The 25,759-nt window shown below is 34.5% G+C and overlaps 1 protein-coding gene across 1 annotated transcript in view; it reads left to right on the top strand.

Annotated features, from left to right (window-relative positions):
* SYNE1 (spectrin repeat containing nuclear envelope protein 1) overlaps window positions 1–25,759 on the top strand; it is a 560,807-nt gene that overhangs the window by 455,496 nt on the left and 79,552 nt on the right. The window contains 13 exon segments of the mRNA XM_078155071.1: window positions 295–477; window positions 1,203–1,352; window positions 3,422–3,598; window positions 4,025–4,180; window positions 8,361–8,513; window positions 9,334–9,504; window positions 12,231–12,364; window positions 12,872–13,076; window positions 14,348–14,530; window positions 15,905–16,051; window positions 19,563–19,717; window positions 20,147–20,294; window positions 22,172–22,266. Coding sequence (XP_078011197.1) covers window positions 295–477; window positions 1,203–1,352; window positions 3,422–3,598; window positions 4,025–4,180; window positions 8,361–8,513; window positions 9,334–9,504; window positions 12,231–12,364; window positions 12,872–13,076; window positions 14,348–14,530; window positions 15,905–16,051; window positions 19,563–19,717; window positions 20,147–20,294; window positions 22,172–22,266 — 2,057 coding nt within the window.

A 25,759-nucleotide genomic window follows, 5' to 3' on the forward strand; every position in this document is an offset into this window, starting at 1 on the left:
AACATAAATGGCCTTAACTTTCTATTCTTAAATTTTTCCTTTTTGATTTTGTTCTAGAGTAATATCCTCATAAAATATGTAGCCTTCATAGTAGTACAAGGACTATGCTATTTTTTAATTGTGCTTTTTTTATTGCCTCTATGATTTCCAATACAACACTGATATAATATATAGACCTATAAACCAATTATTAAACCTAATGGCAGACCATTCTTAAACATAACTCCTCCTCTTGTGGAACTAAAACATTTTTAGTTCTATAACATTTGTTCTCTCAATTAATTCTTCATTTAGGAATTTTCTAAAGAAGTTGAAGCAAAGTCTTCCCAGAAATCTTCAGTTCTTGCCACAGGAAATCAGCTCCTTCGACTGAAGAAAGTGGACACAGCAGCACTTCGATCTGGCCTGTCACAGATTGACAACCAGTGGACAGAACTGCTGGCACACATTCCAGTAGTACAAGAAAAGTTGCATCAGGTATATAATGAAAACACTCTTAAGTTACTTTAATCTTCTAAGGCTGAATAAATGTCCCCACATGGGGAAAAAATGGTATTGATTGAAAACACAGATTAATGCGCTATTTTTTCTTTTTAATCTTACCTTGGAATAAATCTTATCTTATTCCACTAATCTCTATTCTTGCTTGGGAAAAAAAATTACTCCATGAAGTAGTAATATCTTAAGTAAAATTAACTATGACATTTTAGGTTCTGACTGAATTCCAAAGAACTACTATAGAAGTGCCAAAAATCAAGGGGCTTGTGCCTTTCACTTTTGGGTTTGTTTTTTTTTTTTTAGTATTTTCTTTTTATTTGTACTGTCCTGGGATAGAATATCAAATGATTTCATGAGATAATTGATAATATCTATCATCAATTGAATTTTCTGTAGTTTTTAATACCTCACCCTTTCAAAAGAATTTTAAAAAGGAAAAGAGAAATTATTTACTTCATGCTGGTGTTAAAATTAATTGAATGCTTATGAGGTACTTAAATCTTAGATGCCAAATTGAGTATAGGTAGTTTTTAATGTTCAATGTTTTAATGATGCTTAATTTGAAAGCTGCTATTGGAATTAAAATGTAGGAATTTTTTGGAGAGCTATTTAATGTATAAAGCAAAATTGGCATTGGTTACAAGTTAGCAGGAATTGAGTTGCATTTTAAAACTTGTATCTTTCTCTAAATGATACTTGAACAGCTACAAATGGATAAATTACCTTCACGTCATGCTATTACTGAAGTCATGAGCTGGATTTCTCTTATGGAAAGTGTTATCCAGGAGGATGAAGAGAAAATTAAAAATTCTGTAGGACACAAAGCAATAAATGAATACCTACAGAAATATAAGGTAATTAAAAGAAAAGGCTTACCTTTGTATCAGATAAATTTCAATTTATTTTTAAGATAGTCAGATTTTTTTTGGCAGAAGAACTCAATGTATAATAAAATTACCAAAGTACATATATTAATTAGCTAAAAACTTGTGAGGTTAATGTGTATGTGTATATGTGTATGTGTATAGATAGAGACATCTACACATGCACATATAGATTTATTGCACTTATATATGTATTCATGCATATGTAAATATGTACATATATGCTTACACTTATATATGCACATATGTGTGTGTCTCCTGTGTGTATAGGCACTGTGCCTATGCATGTGAACATGTATATATTTGTGTATTTTAGATGTGTGGAGATGTACATGTGTGCACATGTACGTAAATTTTGATTTGATATTCTGGTCCAAATATTCTGAGCAATAAACACACTTCCAATACCACAGTAAAACAGCCAAAAGTAACTTCCCAGTCAGAAAAAAAGAGGCATCACCTGTGGTAGTTATACAGAGATTACTCATTATGAACTCTTCTTTTTTTAAGATTCATTAATTTATTTATTTTTAGTTTTCAGCATTCACATCCACAAGATTTTGAGCTCCAAATTTTCTCCCCATCTCACCCCCCCCCCCACCCCAAGGCAGCATGCATTTTGAATACCCTTTCCCCTAATCTGCCCTCCTTTTTATCTTCCCTCCCCCTTCTCTTATCCCCTTCCTCTTCTATTTTCCTGTAGGGCAGGATAGATGTCTATACCCCATTGCCTGTATATCTTATTTCCAGTTGCATGTGAGAAGAGTTTTTTAACATTTGTTTTTAAAACTTTGGGTTCCAAATTTTCTCCCTTCCTCTCTCCACATCCACCCTTATTGAGAAGGCAAGCAACTAGATACAGGTTATACTTGTGTAGTCATGCAAAACACTTCCATAGTAGTCGTGCCGTGGAAAACTAATATATTTCCTTTCATCCTCTTCCACCCATCCCTGCCTCCATTTATTCTATTCTCTCTTTTGACCCTGTCCATCCTCAGAAATGTTTGCTTCTGATTACCCCCCCAATCTGCCCTCCCTTCTACCATTCCCCTGCTCTGTTATCCCCCTCCCCACTATTTTCCTGTAGGTAAGATAGCTTTCCATACCCAATTGAGTGTGTATGCTATTCCCTCCTTAAGCCAAATCTGATGAGAATAAGATTCATTCATTCCTTCTCACCTTCCCTCACTTCCCCTCCACTGTAAAAGCCTTTTCTTGTCTGTTTTATGTGAAATGATTTACCCCAGTCTACATCTCCTTTTCTTCTTCTCCCAGTATAATTTTCTCTTACCCCTTAATTTATTCTCCAGATATCACCCCTTCATCTTCAACTCACCCTGTGCCCTCTATCAATCTATCCACACATATAACTTTTCCTCCTCCAACCCTAATACTGACAAAGGCCTCATGAATTACAAATATCATCTTTCCATGTAGGAATATAAACAGTTCAACCTTAATAAGTCCCTTATGGTTTCTCTTTCCTGTTTATCTCTTCATGCTTCTCCTTGAGTCTTGTATTTGAAAGCTGAATTTTCTATTCAGCTCTAGTCTTTCCATCAGGAATGCTTTAAAGTCCTCTATTTCATTGAATGCCCATTTTTCCCCTGAAGGATTATACTTAGTTTTGCTGGGTAGGTGATTCTTGGCTGTAACCCTATCTCCTTTGCCCTCCAGAATATCATATTCCACACTAATAACTCATAAGAATGGCTTTTAAATAATTATTTTAAAATAAAACAGAATACTAAATGACATTTCATCAAACATAGAAATGACACAATATGTGAGGCAAAACAAAGCATGTGTTTTTTCTAACCCCCATCTTATAATTAAAAATGACAAGCAAAACAAAAACAAATGTCTGTCTGAAAATTATGAATCATAGAAATGGTCACCATGTTTACACCATTTGAGCTAAAATATGGTAGTGACAATACCACTTCACAGCACTTAGAATATCAAAACTCTTATTAAAATGAGAAGATATATTTAGATGTGTCTTATATTTCATATGTTCTCTGTTTTTCTTCTTGTAGGGTTTTAAGATTGACATAAATTGTAAACAGTTGACAGTGGATTTTGTGAATCAGTCAGTGCTACAAATCACCAGTCAGGATGTGGAAAGTAAACGTAGTGATAAGACAGATTTTGCTGAGCAGCTTGGAACAATGAATAGACACTGGCAAATATTGCAAAGTCTAGTAACTGAAAAGGTAAGCAAAGTGACCTATTGCTTATTTATCTTCCCTTAAAAATAGTAATAAGATGTACAAAAATAGTCATTAAGTGAGTGGGCTATTTATTCCAATAAGCCCAAAGTATATGGCAAAAATATAACTTCTACATGGCCTCTGGAAACCTATTCATTCTTTTCCATTCACTTTTTAAATAAAAAAAAATTGATATATTTTAATGAATTTTGGCTTACAAGACAGGTGAATTTCACATAGCCAATAACTACATAAACATAAACATTATTTTATACCTTACATAATTAGACTTGTCTGGGGCATATGTTAAATTGTTGGGACACAGTTTTGATAAAGTAACTAGTTACTCTTTGAAAATTTAATCCTAAAACATATTTACTAATTTCTTATGGTAAATGTGCTCATGTCCTTTTTTTCCCCTTGATACAGATCCAGATGCTGGAAGGTTTATTGGAATCTTGGACAGAATTTGAAAATAATGTGCAATGTCTAAAAATCTGGTTCGAAACCCAAGAAAAGAAACTTAAACAACAGCATCAAATTGGAGACCAGGCTTCAGTTCAGAATGCAATGAAAGACTGTCAGGTAATCAAGGCAGTTAACTCACTTGTTCTGCATCACAAACTCATGAAGTATGTCTGAGGAAACCAACAGCAGAACAGTATAACAAGAATAGTCAGTAATAGTCTTCACTGAGAGCTTGAAAATTAGTCATATTATCTTTTGTCATCAGTTTGCCCAATTATAAGTTTTTTTAACCATTGTGTGCTTTCTCTTTAATAAATTAGAAATACAACTCCACTCCCATTCTATACTCAATTAAAAAAACTTCATAACTGTTTATGTCTTTTATAGCAATAAAGCAAAATGTAAATAAGCAATAATAAACATAATTACATATCAGAAGAGAGAGCTTTCACCATACTCTGAAAAATAAGTAAAATTAGACTGAGCTGTAAGAGAATTCAAAAATAAGAACTCTCTCAGGAAAATATATATAATGTCCAGATTGTATGAAGAACTTCCTTCCCACAATTAGTCTTAGGATGGTATAGATTAAGAAAGAAAAGAAAAAAAAACAGTGGAGTAAGCTGAAATTTATCAATTAAAATAAATATCTTAGGTTGAATTTAGATGTAAATTGATAAGACAGCAAAGATTAGGAAGAATATGTGCCTAGTTTTCTACATTTATAATCTGTGCAAATGGCTTTCTACTTTTTGCCAAAATCAGTGATTGAAAAGTAAGGGTGCCACAAAACTAAAAAGGAAGCATATAAAACCATAAAGAAAAACATGACAGGCCAACATTCACATATTTCATGAAGATTCTTAAAATTAAAAGTATACTTTCATTGCCTGAAAATAAACGTGGAGAAAAACTGAGGAATACATTAGTCATGGCTACATAAATGGGATAAAAGGAGGTAGCCTGAGATCATTTTCCCCTCATTTCTCATTGATCAATAACATGACTCTCTAAATAGAACTGTGAATCTGAACTCTACAAATAAATTGATGTTCCAAAATTCTATTTAGAACGTGAAGAGTCACAGTCCTTTGTAGTATTCACAGTTAATACCCCTATTTTCAAAGGCTATATTTTATATTACAGACCTAATAAGAGGATACTTGTTGTTGTATTATTACTATAATCATTATTACCAAAAAGCTCAAAATACATATTACTATATATCTTCTATCATTTTTCTTCCTTTTGTTTTCTTGCTTCTTTTCTACTCATTCATATACCTTTGTTGTTCTTACTTTTTTGTTTTTCTCTTTCTTCTCTCTTTTTATTTCTGTCCTGTAAAAGATAACAGAAGCCTTGCCAAATAATAATATTGTATCTTTCTAAATTTCAATCAAAACTGAATGGCTGTGTCAACAGTAGGGAGTTTTAAATGTGGTTCTTTCAAAGCAGACACTTTTCTTTGAAACAACTGGCAGAAAGAAACTAGTCTACATAATTAAAGTATCACATAACACATCATGGTGTAACTGGAAGGCTTGATTTGACAATACTCTAGACCTTAGTAAGATTTGTTATTTCTTCTGAGACATATATTTTCCTAAATATTGTAATCAGGTAAAAGACACTGAAATTAGTTGTCTAGATTTCAGTCTCTGGTTTTGATGGTATCATTCCTTTAACTTTTCCCCCCCACAATGTGAAGAGACTTTATTAATTTAAACTAACATAGAAGTTGAAGCTTGGCTATTCACATATTAAGATTAGCTTTTTCCTCTCTCATTTTTCAAAATCAGAATTTGTTATTTGATTAACTCGTTGAAAATAAAAAATGTACTGTATTTCATTTCAGCTGTCAGCTACTTGTGACCATGTTAATGGTTGTATTAATTAATGGTTGTATTAATTGGCTATATTAATCAAATGTATTTGACTTTATGAGTTTTAATGACTTAAACTGTGCCCAGGGTATTTTAGCACTATGTTTCCGAGCCATGACTTGTGAGCATAAATAACATTTTATCATCACTTAATAACATTAATAACATTAGATGCATAATATTAAATTTTTGGCAACTGAATTTCATGCCAATGTTAGCAATATGATTGAATAATTATTTCCAGTTGTCTCATAGTTAGTAGAAGTGTGGGAGGGAAATATTTTGTATATTCTGAGATAAAAAAAATTGTGGCGATTATTAGAGAATATAAACTAGAATGATTTTTTTTTGGTTCATTCTACATTTCACATACTTTTCTAAGCATTGTCCATTTGTATTTCATTAGATTCATAATAACAGATAAAATTCATATAGCACTTTAAGGTTTGCCTAATACACATGTCGCCTCATTTGCTCCTCACAACAACTCTTTATGTGAGGTGCTATTATTATTATGTCTGTTTTACAGATGAGGAAATTTGGGTCAAGAAAGTTTAATTTGTCCAAATGTCACACAGCAGATAGGTGTCTGAGGTAGGATTTGAACCCAGGTATCAAAGTATCAAAATTAATACATTAGTAACATTGAAAAATTATACTTTTAAAGAATAATCCTTCATAGTACCTTTTTTTGCCCCATTTCAACTATATTTCTGTCTGTCTAGCTTTTAGGCAGCATAATGGATAGAGAGATGGACTTGGAATAGATGGCTTACATTGTGCCTAGAGTCAAGAAGACCTAAGTTCAAATCCTACCTCAGAAACTTACTGGCCATTTTACCCTGGGCAAATCACTTAACCAACATCTCTTTGTCTTAATCCACTGAAAAAGAAAATGGCAAACTACTCCAGAATCTTTACCAAGAAAACTCCATAGACAGTATTGGTGTGCTGTGGTCCATAGGGTGATGAAGAGTTGGAACAACAACAACACCACCTGAGTTTAAACCCTGGACATACCCCACATAAGGGCTCCTAATATATTATAACCAAGTACTCTCTTAGAGCTATAAAAGTCCACTGCACTATCATTTGACAAATTATACCTTTATCATGCATAAGTTAGAATTTTATGTTGAATACAAATTACAGACAAAAAAAAAGAAAATTCTATATGGGATTACTACTATATACTAAAAATGAGGTCAGCAACATTTTGATGTTTAATAAGATACAGGGATCTGATAGATATCAAATAAGTATATCATCTACATCTTATCCCATTGCCAGGCATGGTCCCTACTTCCACCTGTAACAATATGTAATCTGTCATTATGTTTTGAAATGATCTGATGGATTCTCTATCATCTTTTAATTGATCCTATTCATAATTAATTGATTGTGTCTTATAACTGCCTATAAATCGTGGTTCTTTGTCTCTGAACGAAGTTTAGAAATTCAGCTGGCCTGTAATGAGTTAAGTTTAGAAATTAAATTCTCCTGTTAATCACTATTCTGTTCTTACCTCAAAGAAATCTGTTATCCTTGAGGGATGCCAGTGGATACAAGGGAGTCTGGACTAGTAACTTTACACCACCAAGCTGTCCTTCAAGGATGTCTGGTTTGTTATCCCAAGAAGTCTGGTTCACTATCTCTAACTTTGCAGGTAGACTCAAATAATGAACATTTCTTAGTCACAGGACAGAAGGAAGGGGTTGTTGCTATAACCTCATTCCCAATTTCCGGACAATCATATTCCACACTGCAGGTCTATAACCAATCACATTGATTTCACCATTCATGACGTTGAGCTCCTGTAATCAATCATAACTTGTTCCTCACCTACGAAGTCCTGTTCTTTGTTCTGTGCTCCCCAAAACTATACAAGAGAGCTGTCCCCTTTATTTGGGGTCTTAGCTTTGCTGAGGAAGCTGAGATCCTATTTATTTGTAAATTCATATTTTGCTAATAAATTGATAATGCTCAGGTTACCTTAATTTTACTGTAACAGTTTTCACATAATCGAGTCAAACAAGTTCTACCTGTATAATTTAAACTACCTTCTACTCATTCATTCCTTCATTCAATAGTCATTTATTAAGTTTTTGTTATTTACTAGATACTATGCTAGATACTGGGGATACAAAAGACAGAAATAAAACTGTCTCTACCCTAAAGGAACTTACATTCTGTGGGGGACAAAACACATACCCATACAGCTAGCTCCAAAATCTATACAAGGTTAGTGCAGAATAACTGAAGAAAGAAGAACTACTAGCTGTTCAGATTTGTGAAAGCTTTTTAAAGGACTCAATAATTGACCATTTTTACTTTTCTGTTCCTTAAGATTTTATTATGCCCAATTTAAAATTCCACTAATTCATTATCTTTTTTTTAATTTTTTTAATATTTAGGAACTGGAAGATTTAATTAAAGCCAAAGAAAAAGAAATAGAAAAAGTAGAACAGAGTGGACTTTCTTTGATTAAGAACAAGAAGGATGTTTCTGGTGTCATCATGAGTAACCTGCAAGAGCTCAACCATTACTGGGCAAATTTAGACCACAGGGTAATAATGTATAAAAGAATAAGATAATAAAGCTTGCACCAAGATTTTAGAGCATATTTCTTCTCTAAATACCTAGTGATCTTGGGATTGTGCCCATCTTGACAGTAATGGAAAAACACTGATATATTCTCATTTCCTAGAAGCTTTCTACCACTACCCTTCTGTCATGGCCTGGGAGCAAATTAAAATTGTTGGATCACAGCTTATTCTTACTTTTAGACCCATTGAGTAGATTTGAAAAGAAAATATGCTAGTACCTTGAAGAGATTCAACAAATCAATTTATTTTATAAAACATAGTTTGGGTTGAGTTAATTCTGCAGAATGCCTGACTTATCAACTCTAATTTTGGAGGGTGACATTTTTTAAAACCATCCCCTAAATTCTGACTTGGCTATAGGCTCATATGCACTGACTCTATAGATGTTACATAGGGCAGCAGAAATTGTTTTATCTGTTAGGGTTGTACTGGCATAAGTCACATTTATCGATATAATTCCTTTTCTTTTCTTACCAATTAACTCCAAATGCTGCCAAATATAATGGGCTCTAAATGACAATGCATCTTCATATAGTAAATATATTCACAGTTCCCTTAGCAACCCAGTGGCTTATGAAAGTTAACCTTCCAAGAGATTACAAAAGAGTGTCTTAAATTCTATGCTTTGCCTCTTCCTGATTTTTATTATGTATGTTGCATGATTCTCATTATATAGTCTTTAATGGCTCTAGACATGTGAGTCAATGCATAGGGTTATTTTGCATTTCTTTTGTGGAATTATCAATGTATAATTCTCTCCATACACACACACTTTCTAAAGGTTGGACAGCTAAAGATACTACTACAGTCAGTGTTTGATCAATGGAATATGTACAAAGTGGCTTATGAGGAAATGAACAGTTACCTAATGGAAGCCAGGTACTCTCTTTCCCGTTTCCGGTTGCTGACTGGCTCCCTGGAAGCTGTCAAAGTGCAAGTAGAGAACCTTCAGGTGAGGAGCAAATAGTAAATATTTCATTGCAATGACTTTAAACTTCTGGAAAAAGGAAAATAGAATACTTATATAGCAGTTCATTAACCCTATTCTTTAAGCTAAATTATTTTTAAAAATTTAAAACCATTATTTATATGCTTTGTTTCTGAAACAAACCTCTCTGTGGATTTCATTTCTTCCCCAGGTATTTCATAACTAGGTGATGCTGTATTCTAAATATTTTATTTTCTAAGTTTTTTAAAGTAAATATTAATTACTGAATATTCATAGGTTTCTAATTCAGCACTATTTCAAAAAGTCTGTTTTGTGCCTATAGCTAGGTAGCTGTGGATAGGGTGCTGGATTTGAATTCAGCAACACCTGAATTCAAATCCTACCTCAGATGGTTACAAGCTGTGTGACCCTGGGCAAGTCCATAACCATTCTGAACCTCAATTTCTTCATCTATGAGGGAACTGGATTTGTTAGCCTCTAAGGTCTCTGTCAAAATCTACAAAGCTTCTGATTCCAGTATTCCTTCATTTTTTACCTCTAAGGTCTCTCTTAGCTCTAAACCTATGCTCCTATGGTCCACTTTCCACCATTCACATCTTTCTTTCAAGTTTTCTCTTTTTCTTCTCTTCTAATCAGTCTCCACAAGTTAAAGGATTGAAAAAAAAAGCAAGTTGAAATGAATAGAAAAGCTATTAACCAGCTTTTTAAAGTATTTTCCTTGCTTTCCACAAAAAGCTAAGTGCCTTGTTCTATGTGCGCTCTCTTCCTTATTGCTCTGTTCTTCGTTGTATCCATTATTGATAATAACATCTAAAATGGCATTCCTACCATAGATGAAGATAGCCTGCGAAGTCATACTGCCTCCACTAAACTGCTGCCTCAGGGTCTCCAATACTATCAGACATTCTAATTTGGGCACTCTCTCCTATCTCCTGCTATCTGTACTTGGAAGAATGGGTACCGTATGTATTAGGGGTTGGAAAAGGGTGCGTAAGGGCTGAGGTGCACAGAACGTACCCTTCCCCACTTCTAACCTACTCTTGCAACCTGGCACAAGTTCAAATACTGCTGATGCAATGTCTATTTCTTCTAAAGGGAATTTGCTTTCTCTAACATTTAGTTCCCAAATACATCATACAGTGGAATGTGCCATGTGAGTCCTTCTTAGTATGAACTGCTTATGGTGATGGCATGATTAGTAATAATAGCTTTGGGAGATTTAAAATAATTTTATAATCCAAAGCATTAAAATGTTCTTTTGAACCTCATTGTATCAATGCCAGTTTTATTGGCATTTCCTCATTCTTTGCATGATTCAGTGCCTTCTTTGTGAATTTTAATAAGAATAATAGACGAGTCAGCACTAGTTTTAAAAAATACTGGACTTTACTGTTTCACTTATGAATATGTCACCTGGTGTTACATATTGCTGGGAGTCCATTCTGTAGTTTTTTTGGATACCATTCCGTCATCCACCCTCCAACTAACCCGTATTTCCCCACTCTCCTAAGGTTTTAGGAGGCCTTATTTTGTAGTCCCTGGGTTATTGGCTCTGTCATCACATTCCCTCCTGTCCCACAAGCTGTGACCTACCAAAGAGGTAGGTCTTGTAGGAAAATATAGTTGAAGACTGTTTCCCAGTCAAAAAGTATCCCAGAAAAAAGGTAGCTTCTTACATTCTAGTTCTCTGAAGCATGTTCTGGAGTCCTGTAGGTACTACAAAGAATAGCAGAATCTTGCTCTTCTGGAGCTCTATTTTGGAATCTTTCCCAGAGTAGCATTCAGAATATTCCTCCATAGGTCTAAGCATAGAATTATATCATTTTAGATCAGGAAGATCTAAGTAGTAGAAATCATCTACTTCAATTCCCTTTGTTTTACAAGTGGAATGGGCCCAGAGTCACAGAGCTAATTAGTGACAGAAATAGGAATAGTATATAGGACTATTGATGTCCAGTTCTACACTCTTGCAAACATGCTAAAGATATTACTTTCCATCTTCATCTCTACTTCCTGGCTTCCTTCTGTCTCTGCTAAAATCCCTTGTTCTACAGAATGTCTTTTCTAATTCTAATGCTTTCCAATTCTTGATTATTTCCAGTTTCTCCTATATATATCTTGTTTCTTCATAGTTGTCCGTATGTTGTCTCTCCCATTAAACTATAGCTTCTTGAAAGCTTCTGCCTTTCTTCATATTCCAAGCTCTTAAGACAGTGCCTAGTACATAGTAGGCACTAAATAAATACATTTTTGTTGACTAATTGATTAATTCTAGGATGACAGCTCCAAAGTAGAGATGAGAATTGAAAGGGAAGATATCTACACAAAACTTTCTTTACATTGTCAAATCAGATTAGCTAGCTTGCTGAGGTTTTTTTTAAACTTACCTTCTTGTAATCATTAGTGCACATATCTTAGAGTACTAAGAAAAATCATTAAAGAAAACCAATAAAATTTATTTGAACATTACTCATTTTTATGTACTTTCAAAAATACCTGGCAAGAACCTATTTTAACTTACATATTTAAAATTCATTTTGTTTTTAATTTATGAAATAAAACAAGCATTTCTATAAGATAGTAGAATTTTTTAAAAAGATGATTGCACCTGAAACTGCAAATCTAGCATGTACAACTTGCTATTCCTTTTAAATATGAAATAAGTGTAATTTTTTTTACTAACCATTTAGATACTAACACACCATTTGTCTGTCCTTTTTTATGAATAGAGTCTACAGGATGATCTAGAAAAACAGGAGAGCAGCTTGCAGAAATTTGGCTCTATAACCAACCAGCTGTTAAAAGAGTGTCATCCACCAGTGACAGAAACACTTACCAATACCTTGAAAGAAGTAAATATGAGGTATGGCATAGGCTAATTCTAGTGTTGCCTTCTTAAAATATCTCATTCTCAATGCTACCAACTATATATTTGAAAATCTTTCGAATTTTAGTCTTAAGTTTAGTAAGGTTTTGTCCCAGTATAGTCATCCACTCTCTTTTGAAGTTTAAAAATGATGTGTTTTGTAAGAGGAAACTGCATTGATTGATTTGGAACTACTACCTACATAAATGGAACTGTTACTGATTCAAAATATTTTCATCCCTAATCCTCTACCTTCAAAATAAAGTTATAGGCCACTGTCGAAATACGATATCTTTTCATATTTAGAAAAGGATGGTTGTGCACTATTTCCATTTGCACAATATAAAATTTTATTTTGCATCATAATTAATAAGCCATTCAACAGACATTAAGTACCTATTATGTTCTGGGCACCAGGGCTACAAGGACAAGAAGAAAACAAACCCTGCCATCAAAGAACCTACATGTTAACCTACCTGTATGTGTGTTTCCTATCATTTCCAGGTGGAATAATTTGCTAGAAGAAATTGCTGAGCAGTTACACTCCAGTAAGGCCTTGTTTCAGCTGTGGCAAAGATACAAAGATTATTCTAAACAGTGTGCTTCAACAATTCAGCAGCAGGAGGATCGAACCAATGAGTTGCTGAAGGCAGCAAATAATAAGGATATTGTTGATGATGAAGTTGCAACCTGGATTCAAGATTGCAACGTACGTTTCGCAAACATTGTGTTTCTCCACTTTTCCTTTCATCAGAATCCAAGCTTGCTTAACTTCCAAAGTTTTACCTAATGTTACCTCAGAATATAAAATAGTTATTTCTTTATGAAGGTGAATGTACCAAAGAAGTGCCACGTTTCTGAGACAGGACAGTGTATGAATGAGATATGACTTTGCCTTAGGAAAGGAAGTATGTCTCTACCTTCACATGCTTAACTGCTTTAAAACCTAAGCTGATTTTCATTAAAAGGTCTGAAAGATTCTCTGTTTTCCTTCCCTCATGGCTTGTCCTTGCTATGTAAGGACTTTATAATCTTTTTTTTTAACTCAAGAAAGATGTTTAATGTTTAAAACTGAGCATCATTTCAGTTTGTTTCTGTAATGCTCATGTCACAGTTAAAGTAAGCTATTTAATTTAATCCCACATGTAATCTCTACTGATAAGGCAAATAAACCTGATTCTCCCTTCCCCATTAAATATATAGATATAGATGTATTAGAATCAATGGTGCAAGTCTTAATCCACAGATAGATGGGAACTCACAGCATAACCTAGTCCAACAATTCTTAACCTTTTTTTTTTATGTTGTAGACCCAATTGTCTATCTGGTGAAGCCAATGGACCTCTCTGCAGAAAAATGTATAAAATAAAATATACAGCATTACATTTTTAAATGTATAAAATATATATTTTAAATGCATAAAATAAAATATACAACATTACAAAGGAAATCAATTATAATGAATTACAATGATATATATGTATGTGTACACACATTTATTTATTTGTTTGTTTGTTTGTTTACTTATTTGTTTGTTTGTTTATGGCAATTGGGGTTAAGTGACTTGTCCAGGGTCACACACAGCGTGTAAATGTCTGAGGCCAGATTTGACCACAGGTCCTCCTAATTCCAAGTCTGGTCCTCTATCTGCTGTACCACCTAGTTGCCCTCACACATATATATTTTAAAGTGGATGGGCCCCATGTTAAGAACCCTTGCCCTTGAGAATAAATAAAAAGAAAACATATTCTATTCCTTGAGAAATATTTATATACATTATATACATCACTGCTGTACTGTAGTATACCTGGATATTAGTGAGGAGATTTAGATTGGCTGAATAAGTACACATTTATATAAACTTACTTGCACCAGAAAAGTGAACTCACTGCCTATATGATGATAATAAGAAGGAAGGTGAAGAGATTCACATGAAGAGTTGTTTCATGGTAGACATTTTCACTTTTCCCACTTCTTTAGGACCTTCTCAAAGGCCAGAAGACTGTTCAGGATTCACTGTTTGTGCTCCAAGAGCTGGGAGAGCAACTCAAGCAGCAAGTAGATACTTCCGCAGCAGCAGCCATTCAGTCTGACCAGCTGTCTCTGAGTCAACACTTGTCTGCCCTGGAACAGGCTCTTAGCAGACAGCAGAAACTACTGCAGGTAAAAAGAAAGAGAGAGAGAGAGAGAGAGAGAGAGAGAGAGAGAGAGAGAGAGAGAGAGAGAGAGAGAGAGAGAGAGAGAGAGAGAGAGAGAGACTTTTCAATGCATGTGAGAACCTAATCTTTTATTTGTCTTTGACCTTAAATATGGAAATATTCATAAATAGCAAACTGATTTATCATCTAGACAATGCTAAATCCTCCTCAGCTCTCCCCCAAATAAATAATAAATGATGTCCAAATCTTTAAAAGAGCAATTTTTAAAATATATAGAAATCTGGTTTTGTTAATTGTAGTTTACATTCCTTCCTACTGCATCAATTAGTCAAGCAAGCAAGTATTTATGAAGCACTTATACTATATGGTACTGGGGATACAGGACAAAAATGAAATAATCCCTGCCTTCAAGGAGCATAGATTCTAACAGGTGATTCACAACACACACATATAGATATATACAAATGTATATATGTGAGGTAACCTTAGAGAAGAAGGCACTATTATTTGGGTGGGTAAGGGAAGAGTTGGAGAGTGGAAAGGTCCATCATATAGGGAGTGGCACATGAGCTTAATCTGGAAGAAAGACAGAGGCAGTAGTGCGGATGGAGAGAATTCATTCCACATAGAGGAAAGAGCCAGTGCAAAGGGACAAAAGCAGAAGATGAAATATTGTAAATAAGGAACATCAAATAATCCAATATGACTGGACCATGTATTGAAGCGAATAATGTGTAAGAAGGCTGAAAGTAACATGGGGCCAGTCTGTGAAAAGCTTTAAATACTAAACAGAGGTGCTTATGTATGAGCCTATTAATAATATGGAACTACTGGAGCTGGTTGTGGGGAGATGAGAGATCACAGAGTCTGACTCACACTTTAGAAAAATCACTTTGGTGCCTATAGAGGTTGTGGAGAGGGATTGATGAGAGGGGAGACCTGAGTCAGAGAGACCAATGAGGAAGCTAAGGAAATACCCCAAGTGTGAATGGAGAGGAGACAGGTGAGAGAAGTAGAGACAGAAATGACAAGATTGGCAATTGACTGGATATGTTAGAAGAGTGAGAGTGAAATGTTGAGAATGATATAGAAGCTGGGAACCTGGTGACTGGAAACATGGTAATATCCTAAAAAATTTGGACATTTGGAAATTGTGTAAAGCTAATGCTAGATAAAAGTAATCCTGTATTTTAGAATAAGTAGTTAAGAGAAGGCATACTCAACTTGAAAAATTACTATAGCAGAAATTTTAAGAAAAGCTTTTGTAAAATGGGAAAGTGAAACCAAAAACAGAGCAGTTGCCTAAGCAAATTAATAAGTAATAATAATACATCTAAATATACTTTTTTATAAAATTCTAATTTTTTTTTTGCAAAAGGCTGGCGTTCTCGACTATGAAACATTTTCTAAGAGTTTAGAAGGACTGGAAGGCTGGATTTTAGAAGCTGAAGAAGTGCTAAGAGGACAGGACCCCAATCATTCATCTGACCTCTCAACAATTCAGGACAGGATGGAAGAACTGAAAGTGAGTATTAGAAAAGTCTTCCCTATTTTTCTATATCACAAGACAGCAGATTATATTATGATGAACAAATGAATAAGAAAGCATTTATTCCGTATACTATGTGCTAAGCATTAGGATATAAATAAAAAAGTAAGACAGTCCCCGCTCTTAAGAAGCTGGTACTGTAATTACAAGTGAGAACACAAACAAGAGAATTCAGCTACTGGACACATACAACAGAACTGAGTGCCTCAGTGGGATGGATGGAAAGGCCCAGGGGTCCTTATGATACATGAAAAAGTCAGATGTAAGTGAACGAGTGTCTGGAGAATGAAGAAATAGGGCAAATGATAAGGCCCAAAGGACTGAGGATGTAGGGGCAGGACAAATAGTGGGTCTTACACAAACACCATCTTACCATAAGAATTCTGATCCTTCAAGTGGTATCAGCTGGTTGAGTCCTCCAGCAGAGTTGAGGGGAGAGGGTGGGTCTGAAGACAATAATCGTCAATAAACATTTATTAAACACCTACTACTATATTTCAAGCTCTGTGCTAGAAAAAGAAAGACAATCCCTGCCCACAAGAGACTTAAAATCTAAAGGAATAAGACAACATACAAAAGAAAACTGAAAAGGAAGGGAAAAGAGAACGTGGCCCAAGGGCATGATGGAGAAGCCAAAGAAGTACAAAAGCCAGTGCTATCAGAGAAGTAAAAGAAACCCAAAATGAGTACAACCAAGGAAATAAGGAGATACCTGAGATATTCAGCCCTGCGTTGTTGTTATTGTTGTTCAGTCATTTTTTTTCCAGTCATGTCCAATGCTTTGTGACCCCATTTTGGGTTTTCTTGGCAAAGATACTAGAATAATTTTCAATTTCCTTCTCCAGCTCATTTTGTAGATGAGGAAACTGAGTAAAACAGGGTTAAGTGGCTTGCTCAGGATCATACAGCTAGTTAGTGTCTGAGGCAGGATTTTAACTCAAAAAGATGAGTCTTCTTGACTCCAGGCCCAGGACACTATCCACTGTGCCACATAGCTTCCCTGTCAGACCTGTCTCCCTCTGTAATTGGAGGTATTTAGGGTTTCACCCTCTAATCAGAGAGACAGAGGGTATTGAGGTATTAGTAACAAGGCTGATTGGATCTTACAAGATGATGGAATTTCCCAATGATGAGGATCTGGAGAGATCTCTGCTCTTATCATCAAGAAGGAATCACCTTCCCTTGCCTTCACCTCCCACCCAAGTAGATCCTAGATCAGGGGTAGGGAGCCTGTGGCCTCAAGGCCACAGATTCCCCAATCCTATCCTAGATACTTCTTCCATCTGGTATCTATGCTCTTAAGCAGCTTCATAAATGGAAAAAATATATCACTTCAACATGAAAATAAATAATTTATTTTAATAGCAGGTGTCTTGTTATATTCACCTGATTCATTTTGTTCAGTGGTTTTCAGTCATGTCTGACTCTTCTTGACCCCACTTGAAGTTTTCTTGATGAAGATATTGGAGTGTCTCGCCATTTCCTTTTCCAGCCCTTTTTACATATGAGGAAACTGAGGCAAACGGGTTAAGTGACCTGCCCAGGGTCACACAACTAATAAGTATCTGAGGCTAGAATTGAACTCAGGAAGATGTGATCTATGATATTAAGGTGCAAAAAAGGAATGATGAAGAGATTATACCAAGGAGGAAGATGTGCTTAAAGGAGAGAAAAGAGTTGGCAGTGTCTAGATAATTCCTCTATTACTTTACTTTGTCCTTGATGGAGCAGACAGTAGTCTAAAATCAAACCTCTCTAAGAAGGTGTTGGTTTATTCATTCTGCAGAATCATAAGGACCAAGCTCAATCACAGTGGATATGCCTTCCTCTCTTTGTTGCAGAGATAGGAAATTATGGATATGGAATATTAAATAAACTATCTGATGAAATCAGTGTGTTGGTTGGTTTTGCTGAGCCATTTCTATTTCCCTTTTTATTCTGTATGACAAAAGAAGACTTACTAGGGTGGGGAGGAGGAAATTACATGTTTTCATAAATGAATGTAATATAAATGCAAAAAGAGAAATATTTTGAATAATTTAAATATTTTTAAAATTCTGTAAAATAATAGAATAAAATGTAAGTTCCCTAATAAACCTGGTTATTTTTAAAGAGCTTTTTAATGAACCTCTTTCCTTTACTTAAAAAATTGGGGGCCTGTGAGTGGAAAATGTTGCATATACTGTCTGACTTCACTGTGTTAGTTGTTTTGTCTTAACTAAATTTCTTTGTTTCAAGGGGAATTTCACTGTGGATGGAAAAGTAGATCCAAAAATTACTGTAAAAACAAATGGTATCAAACCAAAAAAATCAAACATTTTAATTATTTCCCCCCTACTGTGCATAACTTGGATGGTTAATAGATAAAAATGTCCTAATGATGGAAGGGTGCACGCAAACTGTCTAAACTTGGGTAGGAAGAAGCACATAACCTGCTTTGTTCTACTTTTCCATTATGGAGGATGTAAAGGGAAGAGGAAGATAGAAATCTGCTGTCCATTAATTCCTTCCTTTTTTCCTTCCTTTCTTGTTTCTTTACTTTATTCCTTCTTTTTATTCTTTCCGTTCTTCCTTCCTAACTTTCTTTTTTAAATGTTAGAGATTAGTTTGAGGCACAGAGAGATTAAGTGACTTCCCGTGGTCAGACAGCCTCCTGTCATAGGCAAGACTTGAATTCAGGTCTCCCTTCCTCCAAGGTTAGCCCCCCTATCTGCTACAACTAATTGCCTCTCTTATGTGTATTAACAGATAGAGTTAATTCAGCTTTTCTAATTTTAAAGGGAAGGGAAGCCTGCAGTGTTCTTTCTCTTTTAATATTTGAAGTTCCTTTTGAGGGATATAGGGAAAACCAACACAAAAATGTTGAAAAGGTTAGTGAAGAATGAACTGAAAGGTTATTGAGGAAATAAGGTTGAAATGGTACAAAATTCTAATGTCAGATTTTTCCATCGTATAAATCTCTGTACATCAGCCATCCCAGTCAAGGCCAATGTGGAGAAAGAGCAAAACTTCAAAAAATAAAACAGCTTCATCTTTCTTCTAGCTGTTCGGGGAAGAAAGGAGTAATAAAACTTCAATTAAAAAAAAACTTTAAAGTGTCATTTATACTGCTAGTCACTGGAGCTATTTCTTATCTAACTGAACTATGGTGGAATAATGATGTCAAGATTGCCATGTATAAATTGTCTGAACATGTAAAAACAATTTTTAATCATTAGTGTCATTTTCATCCTTATCCTGGCACTTATGAAAGCCATTTTTTGCAAATCACCAAGTCAATATATCTTTAGTGTCTTATCTTTTCCCCTATTTTCCTGAAATGCTGTTATCGTGTGGTCTAAAATTTGTCAAAAGAATTTCACAGGTAAGGAATAAGAGGGATTCACAAATCTAGGTAATAAGGACCTAACTGGACACTTAGGCTGTTAGTAGTACTTCAGCTTCACTGTGCATGGTGAAAAGTGGAGTCTTTGCTGTTTCATTTCAGGGACAGATGTTAAAATTCAGCAGCATGGCTCCAGATTTGGATCGTCTAAATGAATTGGGATATAGATTACCACTAAATGATAAGGAAATCAAAAGGATGCAGAATCTGAATAGACACTGGTCTTTAATCTCCTCTCAGACCACGGAAAGATTCAGGTACAAAAGCTCAGAAATTTGAAATCAAGTAAAGTTACTTTTATGGCTTTTTAAAGCTCTGTGGATTTATAAAATATAACTGCCATAATTTGGGGGGAAATTGGGAAATTAGAATTGAGTAAAACACAAGTTCGTTTTTACATGATTTAAGTATTAAATATTGCTTTCCTTTAAAATTAAAATTATTTTAAAATGGTGAATTGAAACTTTTAGTGCATTTTCATTTATTTTCCTAAATATATACAAATTGATGATTTAGACTACAAATATTATTGTAGTATAAAATGTATCTGTGTGGCAGTACAAAAATGATGAGAGTTGTACTATTGGTAATGCTGGGGAAAATTTGGTGATTATTTCAATAAGATAAAGTTATTTTCTGATCTTAACTTTTTTATTCTTTTTATTTCTTACTTCTTATTCTTTCAGTAAGTTACAATCGTTCCTTTTGCAACATCAAACCTTCTTGGAAAAATGTGAGACATGGATGGAATTCCTGGTTCAGACGGAACAGAAGTTGGCTGTAGAGATTTCAGGCAATTATCAACGTCTTTTAGAGCAGCAGAGGGCACATGAGGTAGGTATTAGAATTTTGGAGAATATCAATTCTGAGCTGTTTAAAAAGTGTTTTATAAATCTACTATAACAGAAGGGGTATTTCACTTGAGGAAGAACAGCATTTTAAAATATAATAATATTTTATGTAATATATAATATGTTATATATTATAATATATGATATATTATAATATATTATAATAATATAATAATAATATCATATTCATGCCTACATCAACCATATTTTTATTAGTAAAATATCTATCAGGTCCTGCCTCCTCAGCTGGCTGTACACATATGATAAAATATATAATTTTATATTTTAGTATTTCAGAGCCAACCCTATGACTTTCATGTGTATACTCTGACTGATACAAATTACAGTCCTACGTAAGCAAGTCTATGATTTGGACTTACTACTACTACTACTATTACTGTTACTACTACTGCTACTACTACTGCTACTACTACTACTACTGCCACTACTACTACTACTACTACTACTACTACTACTGCTACTACCGACAACAACAATAACATCAATGACTATTATTAACAAGTCCTTCATCTTCTGTCAATAAATCTCTCCAAACATAACTAATCTAACTTTCAAAAGATAGTATACCACCAGATCTATACATGGACCTTCCCTATTGGCCAGAAATGCCAGAGCTTAGATCCAATAGATATAGCCTTCTAAAAATCAAGATGGGATAGAATTTTAGTGGAGGATAATAGATAATAACAGTGGGAATCGTACATATGTAAGAATTCCTATACCTTTTCTTATACCTGAGGTAACTGGTGGCACAGTGAATAAAGCTCTGGGCCTGGACTCAGGAATATTTGAGTTCAAACTGATCCTGGGCTAGTTACTTAAGCTCTGTTTGTCTCAGTTTCTTCAATTATAAAATGAGGATAATAACAGCATCTGCTTTTGTAGGGGATTGTGAGGATCAAATGAGGTAATACTTGTAAAAAGCACTTAGCATGGTGTCTGGCATATACTAGGTGCCACATAAATGCTTATTCTTTTCCTTTTCCCTTATCCATAGCCAATTTATGAGTTGTTTCTTCTCTATACTTTAATAAAGCTAATAAAACAAATAGAATATTAGAGGTAGAAGCAATATTAGAGATAATTATTAGCCCCTTTATTTTACAGTTGAAAAAACTAAGGCCCAAAAAAGGTAAAAAGTTCTCTTAATTGTAGACTGTTAAGGAGTGTGTTTTGTGTGTGTGTGTGTGTGTGTGTGTGTGTGTGTGTGTGTGAGAGAGAGAGAGAGAGAGAGAGAGAGAGAGAGACATACACACAGAGAGAGAAACTATTATTCCTTAAAGATGTGTGTATACACATACATATTACTTATTATCATATCATTATCTTCTATTCTTTGGTAGAAAGATTTGAAAATCTAATCTATTCTTTTATATGAATCTTAGATAGATACAAAAACTAGAGAAAATGTTACAATTTTGCTTGGTATTAAAAGAAAGAGCATTTTTTTCAGACTTATAATAATTAATCATTTCAAACAAAAACTTCCGTCTTTCAATTACGTGTATCTATAGTGATTTATTTAAAATAGATTTAATTTTTACCCAACCTCAGGATTATAATTTTTTCAGTCAGAAATAATTCTTATGACTTTCCTTATTTAAAAATTTGGCACTACCACATTTATATATTATCATTTATATTCTAGTATATTTTATCAATTATTATATGAATTAAAACAAAATATGTTCTTGTCTTAGAAGACAGCAGTAAAAGTAAAGTTGAATATCTGGAAAATTAGGATAGAATTGAGTTATCTATTACTAATTATCAAATTGGAGGATTCTAAAGCATATTATTGCCATCATTCTCATTTTCATATATTTATTTTTGTGACAGTTGTTTCAAGCAGAGATGTTCAGTCGTCAACAGATTTTGCATTCAATCATTATTGATGGGCAGCGCCTGCTAGAACAAGGTCAAGTGGATGACAGGTAGGATTTTGAATACTTGTGAGGAAAGTTGCCAATGAATTAAGTCTTCAGTAGTGAGTAGCCAATATACATAAGATGTTATACTTTTCTGCTAGGTCTTCCTGCCTTCACTCTCTTCCCCATCATTCTGAAGTTTATGCTACTGCCAGAATAATTTTTCTTATACATAGAAAGTGTCCCTCACCTACTCAAAAATATCCAATGGCTCCCTATTTCATCCGGAATCAGATGCTATTTGACCTTTCCAGCTTTATCTTATATTACCATCTTCTACCCACACCAGCTTCTGCTCACTGAATGCATCATTTATTTGCCTAATGTCATGCCTTAGCTGTTCTCTGTGCCTGGACCTGCCTTCTGATTCATCCCCACCCCATTCCCAACCTTATTTCCCTTCACTTAACCTGTTGAATGCCTATCTAGAGAGATAGTCCTATATAGTGAAAGACAAGGGTTCAACATGATTCTTGTTCTGTCATTTACTACCTGTATGATATTGGTGAAGTTGTTCAAACTCTTTGGACCTCAGTTTCCTTATCTGTACAATGAGAAATTGATAGCTAGCTTTCCTTCCAGCTTCCAATCTGTGATCCTCTCTACAAGGCCTTCTGTACCCATTAGCAGTGGGATCTATCCCAAGGCTGATGTACTTCTAGCCTGGCTACACCCAGAAAATAAACAAACAAAATTCTATGCTCCTGTAATCTATCATTTAAAGTTTTATATAAATGCTACCACTTTCATGAAATCTTTCCTGATATCTAAAGACCTTTCCAACTATGGCTTTAAATCAGTCCATAAGCATGTATTAAGTGCCCCCATGTGCCAGAAAGTATGCTAGACAGTGGTCATGCAAAGACAAAAGAGAGAAAGTCTGGCTATGAAGGAATTTCTATTTAACACATAGCTTTTTTGTCTTACACCTCTAATCTACTCACTATGATTGGCACCAGTATCCTCACAGTGGATAGAGCACTGGGACTGGAATCAGGAAGACTTGAATTTAGATCTGGCCTCAGATATTTAGTAGCTGTGTGACCCTGGGCAAGTCACTTAACCTCCATCTGCTCAGTTTTCTCAGCTATAAAATGAGGATACTAGTACCATTTGCCTCTCAGGGTTGTTGTGAAGCTCAAATGAGATGATATTTGTAAAGTACTTAGCACAATCCCTGACACATAGGCATTTAATAAATATTTCCTCCTTTCCTCCCTCACTTCCTTCTCTCCTTTCCCTCTTTTTTTCTTCTTTCTCTCCCTCTCCTTTACCTTACTTCCTTTCTTCCTTGCTTTCTCCCTTCCTTCCATCCTTCCTTTCTTTCTTTCTCCCTTCTTTTGTCCTTCCCTCTTTTCCCTTCCTTTCTTTCTCCCTTTCTTCTTCCCTCCCTTCTCTTTTCCTTCCCTCATTCCTTCCTTCTTTTCTTCCTCCCTCCCTCCTTTACCTTCCTTCTTTCCTTTCATAAATTATTAGCCTCAAAATTATTATTTATTCTTCCCTCCTTCCCTCCATATATTTCAGCAGCAGCAGGTGTTTTTTTTCAGTTATACCTCCTTTTCCTGCATGCATTCTCCTGTCTTGGAACCTCATTGCTTCTTTCATGAACTATTATTACAATAGCCTTCTAAATGGTCTCCCTGTTTTCAGTCTGTCCCCCTTTGCAGTCTATACCCTACACAACTTCCAAGATAATCTTCCTAAAGGACATACTCACTGTACTCTGAACCCAATATTCTATCGCTCTCCTCTACACCTTAACACAGGCTGTCCCTCAGACCTTCAATGGACTCTCTCTTAGAATATTTCTTTCCTTTTAGAGTCTTTTGCTTCTTTCTGCTCATGTACTGCACACTGTGAGAAGCCTTTACTGCTCCCACACAGTTATGCTTTCTCCTCAAAATAACTTTTCTTTAACTATTGGCTGAATGCAACCATCCAGTAGAACGTAAGCTCCTTGAGAGTAAGAACTGTTTTTTGTTTTGTATTCTCTAGCATCCAGCACACTGGCTTATTAGTTAATAAACTGATTAGTGAATTCAACTGCAGTAAAGCCTTATTTATTCAAACTAATTGGAAGACATTTATTAATTATTGAAATGCCCAAATTATAAAACATGACATTTTGTTACTTCATGTGTTCCAAATGTTTAAAATTTGTTGTTGTTAGTCATTTTTAGTTGTGTCCAACTCTTTGTGACCCCATTTTGGGTTTTCTTACCAAAGATACTGGAGTGGTTTGCTATTTTTTCTCCAGATCATTTTACAGATGAGGAAACTGAGGCAAACAGGGTTAAGTGACTTGCCCAAAGGTCCCACAGCTATATAGAAGACCCTGCATAAATCGGTAAAGCAAATGTGATTTCACAGGTCAATGTTTGTACTTCTGAGAAGAATAATGTCTGTGACTGAGGCTGAATATGAATTCAGGTCTTCCTGACTCCAGGCCCAGCATTCTATCCATTGAAAATAGGTCAGCAAATTACAACTTTATTTAATGAACAGATAGGATGATTTGTAAATAGCATTATAAGTGCTATTTAATAGATGTTTCTGAAATGCTTTACATTATTCTCCTAAATATAAACATTAACCTTTGAAATCGTTTGCTTTATTGATTTATATGGTAAGTGTCTTCTCTATAGAAAACATAAAGGTAAATTTGTATTTGTCCAAATAAGCAAAAGATGAATTTGTCCAGTTTTACTCTTGTCTATATTTTCCTAATAGTATTATTTATTAGAATGTCATTAAAATTACACATAAGATCATAGGATCATGGAACAGATGAAAATGACCTTAGGGACTTTAGGGGCAATAGTTAGATGCTTTTTGTTTTCGTATAGACCTATTGCTTTTGTTGACATACATGTGTCTATTTTCCTATTGTGGGAATTATTATAACTGTTAATAATAACTAAACATTTTACATGAAATATTTTGACAATAATGATAAGTTTTCATGCAGTTTCTATGTTTGGGGAAAATAATTTAATGCAACAGAATTGAGATAATAATAATTAAGCAAAATAGAAACACAATAACATTTAATGAGTTTTTTAAAGCTATCTTGAAAGCTGGTAGTTGAGGGAGAAATTTGTTATTGTTGTTCATTTGTTTTCTTGGCAAAGATATTAGAGTGGTTTGCCATTTCCTTCTCCAGATCATTTTTTACAGCTGAGAAAACTGAAGCAAATAAGGTTAAATGATTTTGCCAGGGTCACAAAGGTGGTAAGTGTCTGAGGCCACATTTGAACTCAGGTCTTCCTGACTCTAGGTCCAGTGCTTTATCAGTTGTGCGACCTAGCTTCCCTGAGGGAGTATTTAGATTTAAGTAAAGAAGAATAGGGAGGTAGATGGAGATGTTTTTGAAGATTCTGTGGGTGAGTTTTAGTAGGGTTATGTTACCAGGTCTACTCTCATACTAACTATTGGTGATTAAGCCATTTTTAATGTTTTAAAATATAATGAAAAGGAGAGAAAAAACAAATGATAATTT

Source organism: Phascolarctos cinereus, unplaced genomic scaffold, assembly GCF_003287225.1.
Source record: "Phascolarctos cinereus isolate Bilbo 61053 unplaced genomic scaffold, phaCin_HiC Scaffold_5;HRSCAF=322, whole genome shotgun sequence".
NCBI lineage: Eukaryota > Metazoa > Chordata > Mammalia > Diprotodontia > Phascolarctidae > Phascolarctos > Phascolarctos cinereus.